Source organism: Drosophila suzukii, chromosome X (assembly GCF_043229965.1).
Source record: "Drosophila suzukii chromosome X, CBGP_Dsuzu_IsoJpt1.0, whole genome shotgun sequence".
NCBI lineage: Eukaryota > Metazoa > Arthropoda > Insecta > Diptera > Drosophilidae > Drosophila > Drosophila suzukii.
In genome coordinates this window covers 20,530,360-20,538,364 of record NC_092084.1, presented here as the reverse complement: position 1 = coordinate 20,538,364, position 8,005 = coordinate 20,530,360, and the positions used below count along the sequence as shown (strand labels likewise).

The 8,005-nt window shown below is 47.3% G+C and overlaps 2 protein-coding genes across 4 annotated transcripts in view; one reads left to right on the top strand and one right to left on the bottom strand.

The window, feature by feature from the left end:
• The first annotated feature begins 198 nt into the window (after positions 1 to 198).
• On the top strand, positions 199 to 2,121 carry REG (proteasome regulator gamma). 2 transcript variants are annotated; one of them, XM_017068345.4, is made up of 4 exons: positions 199 to 277; positions 427 to 471; positions 541 to 1,044; positions 1,275 to 2,121. In XM_017068345.4, exons 3-4 carry the CDS (start codon positions 663 to 665, stop codon positions 1,640 to 1,642), a joined length of 750 nt encoding a protein of 249 aa, XP_016923834.1. In that variant the 5' UTR covers positions 199 to 277; positions 427 to 471; positions 541 to 662; the 3' UTR covers positions 1,643 to 2,121. The 2 variants fall into 2 exon arrangements, with proteins under 2 accessions (XP_016923834.1, XP_070853673.1); XM_070997572.1 differs by lacking the exon at positions 199 to 277 and having other exon boundaries at positions 409 to 471.
• A 536-nt stretch (positions 2,122 to 2,657) lies between these two features.
• mew (multiple edematous wings) overlaps positions 2,658 to 8,005 on the bottom strand; it is a 58,580-nt gene continuing 53,232 nt past the window's right edge. For both annotated transcript variants that reach the window (XM_017068597.4, XM_017068598.4), the window contains 4 exons: positions 5,665 to 7,058; positions 5,451 to 5,590; positions 4,295 to 5,374; positions 2,658 to 4,229 (listed from right to left, as the gene is read on the bottom strand). In XM_017068597.4, coding sequence (XP_016924086.2) covers positions 3,984 to 4,229; positions 4,295 to 5,374; positions 5,451 to 5,590; positions 5,665 to 7,058 — 2,860 coding nt within the window. In that variant the 3' untranslated portion in view covers positions 2,658 to 3,983. The remainder of the gene's footprint in view (positions 4,230 to 4,294; positions 5,375 to 5,450; positions 5,591 to 5,664; positions 7,059 to 8,005) is intronic.

The following is an 8,005-nucleotide window of genomic DNA, read 5'->3' as shown; positions in this document are numbered from 1 at the left end:
GGGTATAACTATAAAACAAATATTTCTATATATAAAATAAATCGCTTCCATATTTGTGAGCCTGTTCTATTAATTGTTAAACGTTTTATTTAATTCCACTCGATTATAGTCGATAACAACTATCGCAAACGCTTCGCGATTAGTGCTGAGCGTCTGGCAACCAAAGGCACGCGGTTCAAGCTATCGATACAAAGGCATCGATATCGATGTCTAATGCCATATTGCTATTTGTCACTTTCGTTTTGTATTTCCCACACAGAAGTTCATAAAATTTATGGTGAGTTTGTAAAAAAAATAAAAACTACCCAAGCACCGGCTCATCTCGTGCTGTGGCTTGTTTTCGGCCCTTTTGGCCCTTTCGTGCAAATTCTTGCCAAATTTCTGCAAACATCGACGGCGGCAATTATCGAATAGTTTTTTCCCCAGCTCTAGCAGCACATGTGTGTTGTTGCTTGGCATCAAAATTTGTCGGTAAGTCTGGTTTTCCCGCTTCGAATTTCCACATCCGCCGAAGAAGTCCTTACCAGAATTCGATTCCAGAGTGTCCGCAACGCTGTGCGCTGCCGAGAAAGGAAAGGAACGGAACGGAACGGTAGAAAGATCTGGAAGCACGAATCAGGACAGGATCCGGCAGGTCGAAGTTTGCACACAGCCAACCAAACATGCCCAATGACACGGTGGTGAAGGTGCAGGAGTACAAGGACTCGCTGATCCTCAAGGCGGAGCTGCTGATCACCAAGCGCTTCCCCGAGAAGATCGTCCAGCTGAACGAGCTCCTGGCCACGCCGATGTTCAACGAGCGTAACTTCGAAGAGGTGCACCAGGACCTGAACATCCCGGCCCTGCCGCCTGTACTCGTTAAGAACCACGAGGACAACCAGTCGGAGGACGGCGATCATCCGCCAACCAAGCGTCAGCGCAAGGACATCATCGTCTCCGGACAACCGGTTTTGGCGCTGCCCGCGGGAACGGTGCCGTGCAACAAGCCGCTCTGCGAGATGATCAAGGTGGTCAAGCCCATCATCAGGAAGCTGGTGGAGGATTGTAAGTACTCGGGGTGCTTGGTACCCCTAGAAACTCTAGAAAGCCCTAGAACTAATCTTGTCGGTACAAGTCGTCATGACTTGGATCTGCTTGTAAACCTTATAATCCCTAAAAAGCCGTTTGAAATCTGTTCCTTCCGTCCTATTAACCCTGGTAGTCCCATATCCCAAGATTTATATCATTATCATATACCCCTAAAATCATTTACTAATGCAATATCTTTCCCGCAGCCAATCTGCTCAAGATGTGGATCTCCTTTATGATCCCCAAGATCGAGGATGGCAACAACTTTGGCGTCTCCATCCAAGAGGACACGCTGGCCGAGATTCAGACGGTGGAGTCAGAGGCCGCCGCTTTCTTCGACCAGATTTCGCGCTACTTCCTGTCGCGCGCCAAGGTAGTGTCCAAGGTAGCCAAGTATCCGCACATCGATGACTATCGGCGCGCCGTCGTCGAGTTGGACGAGAAGGAGTACCTCAGCCTGTGGCTGGTCGTCTGCGAGGTGCGAAATCGCTACTCCTCGCTGCACGACATAGTGATTAAGAACCTGGAGAAGCTGAAGAAGCCGCGCTCCTCCAACACCGAAAGCCTCTATTAGGTATTTGCCTAAGCCCAAGTCTCTACTTTTTTTTTTTCATCATCCTACTAACTTGTTCAACAATCAAATAAACAAACAGCCAGTAGAGCGGACAGTCGGCGGTACTGGCGGCTACTCGAAAAGCTCAGCCTTTAAGTTTCGGTTTTAACATTAAAGACATCCAACTCGGCTGTCAGTCAAGTCAAAAGCAGAGAGAACCATTAAGCAATAGCTGTAGCCTAACAATCGACTATTGATCCATTTGTACTACGTCTAGAATGTAATGTCGAGTTTAGCGTAGAATACAAGAAACCGATGCTGTATAGATTCCACTAATAGCTATAGCTATGCATATGAATAAATAAATCGAACGTTGCCTCTTCGATGTCGGCCGAGGGCAAGAAAAACCAGAACATTTGCGATTGATAGATCGGCGCGGTGGAGCAACTTGAAATTTGTAATAAAAGAAAGCCTTGTGACCTTTTGGCAGAGTATTAAAATGTTTGGTTGTCTTTTCTTGCTTCCGGGTAAATGGATTTCGCAACTATGCGTAAACCATTTTTTTTTAAGTTCGCGCCAAAAAATATAGCGTGGCCATGTCTTGGGATTTTAAGGTTGTCAAAAGTCTGGCAGCACTTGGCTTTTGAATGGAGTTTTATTGGAACAAATAATAATAATTGATATTACCATAATAAAAAGACAACTTATTTTTCAATTTGGTTATGAAACTACAAAATGTACCAATTAAAAATTTATTTTTTAGTTACAAAGGGCAAAAGTTTATTTTCAAGCTTAAAAGGTTTTGAAAACTTGCGTATACGTATGTTTTTTATAACACATATATATTTTCCAATTAGTATACACTTATACATACCAAGAAGTAGAAAAGCCATTGATTATTGCTGAAGAAAATCAAAATACGTAATAATATGACCAAGAATAGTGACTTTATTTTTTTGAGTGTCCCCGTCGAACATGTCCCGTTCAAACATGTTCGATTCGAACTCCCGCCAAATAATAAAATTCAAAAATCAAATTTTCTTAAAAAAAAGGAATCGTATATTAAATAGTTAAAGAAACATAATTACTATTTACAGCTAGTACTATTGAATTTGTATTTACAACTAATTTAACTACATGTTGACCCCACACATACATACAAACAAAAACCAACATCTCTGGTGTTTTTCACAATTAAAAAAAACTCATCCTAACTTAATTTAACCGAAAAAAGCGAAAAATTATAAAAAAAATATATATTCTTGCCTGTGTGTGCTAAATTCTGTTACTCGTGGATTATTTATAGCTATGCATTAAGTTTGTGCTAATACTTTCGTTTTTTTGTTTAAGACGTGTCCAGTACATTGGAATTACGGTTCGATTTCGAGGCACTTTAGATTTGTTGTTATTGGCAGTGTTTTTTCTTCTGTAAGATATTCGGAATTTTCGCTTCGTCCTCTTCAGCTTAGTCTAGCTTAGGCTTAAATCTATATATGACAATGGACATTTTTACATTTGGGTGCTTAGCTAATCTTTAGACTAAAGCTCAGTACCGACATCAGCTGAACATATAACAATGCATTGCTATAAACTATTGTGATCGTACTTTTACAAGGACTTTTTAGGACATTACAATTAAAAGTCAATTTCATTTCCTTGGTTGTTTTTAAGTAAGTCGAGGTTTTAAGAGCACCATAAAAAACTTTTAGGCTATTTTGACTATTGCAAAAAATATTTAAAAATCTTAAAATTTGATTAATTAAAAAAAAAAAACTTTTAGGCTATTTTGACCATTGCAAAAGCAATACTTGAATTTAAAACCTGGTGGATTTTTCCAAGTTCCGAATATTTAAAGATCTTATGATTACTTTTGTAGCCTTGAAGTACACAGTATCTCTTTGATTTTTAAGACGTCTCAAGTTTTTTTTTATTCTTTATAACTTAAATCCTTGACCAAGCAATAGATTTAGCTGATGTCAGCGACGGAAGCCCGGCTACCAATTCCGTCCGGTGAACTGAACTAAGCCTGCTGCATTAAGTAAACGAAATGGCACATTGAACCACAACCCACATGACCCACTGGTGACCCATCCGATCACATGTGGTGACCCCACCAGGCGGCGCTGGCCTGGTAGTAGCCATCGTTTCCCCAGCTAAGGATGCTGAGCGGTGGCGGCGGCGGCGTCAGCGAAAGCACGTCCACATCGCTGTCATTGTTGTTGTTGTTATTATTACTGCTCTTGGATTTTTCCGCAGTTTTCCGCCAGCCATGTCGTGGCCGCTGCGGAACCGGAAGTGGCAGCTTTAGACGGCGTCGACGCCTCCGGCGGCGCACCAAATCCCAGCCGACGGTGCCCTCTTGTTAGAAAACGTTATGCGAATTCTTTGCCGGCCCCAGGAAGGGCTTCTCCTCGTTCATCTTCTCCAGATTGCCGCTGAGCGTCGGATCGGTGGGTCGGATGCGCTTGAAGAAGCCGCACTTCCACAGCACATAGGTGAACAGTGCCAGGAGCAGCAGTCCGCCCACGATGCCCAGGATGATGATCAGCCAGGGTATCGATGGGTCGCGCTGCTGGTTCCTCAGCTCTGGATAGGCTCGAGTCTCCACCTGTTAGGGGGGATAGTATATGTTATAAACAATTCCTGAAACTCATTATCCTTTATAGAACTTACCTCTATGTTGTTGTGCTCCATCACCTCGACGCCATAGTCCTCGGGTATTTGGGCCGTCGCCGTCGAGAAGATCCTGACCCGCTCCACCCGGGGATATTCGCTGACCAGCGTGGAGTTCCATAGGCGGGCCTTGACCACCACCTGGGCCTCGGATAGGGCGGGCATATTGAGGATATCGCACTCGATGCGCACACAGTTCGTCGTGCCCTTGTTGCAGTCCAGCTCCACGATGTCCTGCTTCTTGCCACCGGATCCCGCCGCATTGCCGCTCTCGGGATCGTACATAAGCCTCTCCAGGCGGGTGACTCGTTCGAGGAAATTGCGACGCACCCGATTCCGGGATGCCTGCGAGTGTTCTTCCGCATGATCCTCCCGATGGCTGCTGGAAAAGTAGGACCTCTGCGAGTGGATCATACTCTTGTTGAACGGATGACGGGACTGCGAGGGGAACATTCTCATCTGGGCCGGGGCACTGAGGTAAGCAGGATTCTCCCTCGAACCACTGGCCAAATTCAGGGGGTTCACATACTCCTTGGCCACGTGGCACTCGCCCTGGCTAACCTCCACGGTGGGTATCTGCTCCAGATAGAGCAGATACTGAAGCTGTCGCCCGCTCTGGGGATCACTGTACAGTGAGTACGGCCAATGGATGACCATTTGGACCTTGGGCGCCGTCGAGGGTCCCTCGTTGAAGATGGTGTACATGTGATGCACCTGGGAGCCCACATCGTCCATTCCCATGGGACCGTGTCCCTCGATCTCGGAAACGGCGGTGCCGGCAGCCGGACTAGTCGCCACAAATGATCCACTATAGAAACTCTGCTCGGGTATGGCCCAACCGCGTAAGTTCAGCTTCGCCCGTCGCACCACATGGACCAGAAGATCCCGTTCGGGCCGTTCGCGTCCCACCAACTTGGAGGTGGTATTCGCAAAGATGTGGAACAGCATGGACTTCTCGCTGGGCTCCAGTCCCTTTGGCTGGAAGCGTATGGTCACGAAAGTGGTGGTGCCACGCAGCATGGGATTACCCAGACTGCAGGCGACCAGGGTGGTGTTGTAGCTGTTGCAGGTGGCATTCGTCTGGGGGTTAAAAGAAGAGATAGAGATGGGGTAGAGTCTTTGGAGTCAGGTCAAGGCATTCCTGGTTACCACTTACCGGCTTCTTGGTGGCCACATAAGACACTCCCGCCTGATGGACGATGAACAGCTGAGCCTCGTAGGCGGAATCCGCCAGGTTGCTCACATTGATGCGGACCTCCAGTTCTGTTTCATCCAGGATTAAGGTGTAATCGTTGCCTAAAGAGTGAGCAAGGGTTACAAGGAGTTGTTAGAGAGGTTGGTCCCCAATTTATAGACAAACCCCAACTCACCCGAGGACTGTGTGATGTTCGGCTCCGCCCGGATGACCAAGTTGCTCTCGCAAAGATCATCATCGCCGCAGTCCTTCTGGAAGGTGCCCTCGAAGTCGATGTGCGCCTGGGTCTGGTCCAATATGGGATTGAGGCGTACCAAGGCGGAGGAGGCCAGTGGTGGTTCCACTAGAGAGTACTTCAATCGGAAGCGGACCGGAGTCTGGATATCCCGGGTATTTGCCTTGATGTAACCGGTGATCGACTGGCAGTGCATCCTGCCATCCGTCTGCACCGTCACATTCCGGCTGAGCACATTGCTCCGCTTATTATCCCGATCGAAGAAGACACGCGAGAACTTCTTCAGGTGATCGAAGGTCTCCGTCTCAACGCTGTAGGACAACTGGAGCTCCTTGCTCTTCTCATCATAAGGATCGATGCTGCAGCAGGCCTCGAAGGTGAAACAGGTGAGATTGCTGGCGGGGTCGGCGAGGCAGCCCGGCTTGTTGGGATCCATGTTGCGCAGCTGGTCGCGGATCACATTCGTCTGGATGCTGATGATGGGTCTGGCCAGCAGGATCACCGCTGCCGAGGAGTTAAATGCCCCAATCACCACATCCGGATAGGAGTTGTCATCCAGGTCCGTATTCCCTGATATCGAGATACCAAAGGTGCGAATGGGCTGGCCAGTGGGCCGGATGCCACCCAGTTCCGAAGCCTGTATCTTCTGGGCCGGCTTGGCATTCAGTCCCTGGCTGGAACCCAAGTAGATGTAGACCACACCGTTACCCTCGTACGGAGCTCCCACCGCCAGATCCTCGCAGTTATCCTTGTTCAGGTCGCCGATATTGGCCAGTGCCAGGCCAAAACGACTCTCCAGCGCACCCGTCAACTTGAGGGTGTACTTCAGGGGCAACGTATCCCGGTCATTCTGGTACACGTACACGGCTCCACCCTCCGACTTGGTGAAGTACAAAGGAGCTGCCACTATTAAATCGGGTCGATGATCGCCATTCACATCGGCGGTGGCCAGTTCATAGCCAAAACTCGAGCCGAATTGCTCACCATCCAGCGTCAAATGGACGGGAATCGGATTATTGGTGGACTTGTCGAAGATCAGCACCTGGCCGTGGCCTTGGGAACGTGGAGCTCCAGCCGCATACGACATTTGGCCAAAGAACCGGCCACCAGTCACGGACATGCCCAGGTAGCTGTACTTCTCCACCTTCGACGTGGTGTCCGAGTGATCATTGTAATAGGTCGTCTTGTCTCGCTGCAGGTACTCCCCGCCCACCTGGGTCACCCAGATGGATCCACGCCACGTATAGGGTCCGGGGGAACCCAACACCATGGTGTCATCGTCTAAAAGAGCAGCCGATGTTCCCGCCTGGCACAGTCCGTAATCCTCGTGTTGTCTGGGGGTGAGATCAAGTTAGGATGGCTAAGAGGTTTTACATCGATCATTATAATCCCCATACCTTATTCTAATTTTGGCTCATACATTTTGGTTTTATTTGTTCCTAACTCTCAGTGTTTAAACTCTATTTTTATTTGGAACATCAAAAATCATTGGTTTCCAAGATAACACCTACACTATATATGTAGATCCTCTTAGATATTATATTATTTATGCCTTAACATCTGATTTCCTAATACATTTAATGGTAGATATAAAGATAAGCCATTCGCACTAATATTCTAGTTAGTTCCTGATTTACGACAGTTTTCCAAGGACATTTCTTGTCCATTTTCACATAACCCCAATGACTAAGACTAATCCCGAATTGGGACATTAATAGATGACCATGGTCAACAAAAGGGACTCTTTTGCGTATCTTTATTTCCCCGCCATTTGTCTATTCCCGAATGGAGTTGTGCGTCGGACATTAATGGATTACCAGGGTCAACATTTGCCTGTTGACCATCCAACTTCCTACTGTTTTCTACCTCTTTCCAGCTATTCCCTATTATATTTTATATTTTATAACCCCTGCCGCTTAACGAATCGAGTTTGGACACGCGACTTCTAGCTCGATAAAAAATTGCATATTCAGAATGATGACAGGCCTTCAGAACCCCCTCCCCCCGCCACCTTTGACCCCCCGTTCCCAACCGCTCCTTGATTTCGGTCATCATATGGGTGTGGGATCCCCCCAAAGTTCTCGTTCCCCGCGTTCCTGTCATTTAAATAAATTAAATTTCACCTTTATGAGTGTGCGTTTTTAGCCTGCAACGACGTCATCGGTGTCACACTTGAAGTGGCCCAGCCCCGACCTCTGTAGAACACCCCCCTCCCCCCACTCAATGCCACACACGCTGAATGCTAATTGGGCGAAACACCCCCGTATTATTCATCGGTGGA

Excerpts from the sequence above, each read along its gene's own strand:
- REG (XM_017068345.4), top strand. The coding sequence starts at position 663 with ATGCCCAATGACACGGTGGTGAAGGTGCAGGAGTACAAGGACTCGCTG. Across the intron at positions 1,045-1,274 it reads CAGGAAGCTGGTGGAGGATT|CCAATCTGCTCAAGATGTGG; the intron begins GTAAGTACTCGG and ends TCTTTCCCGCAG.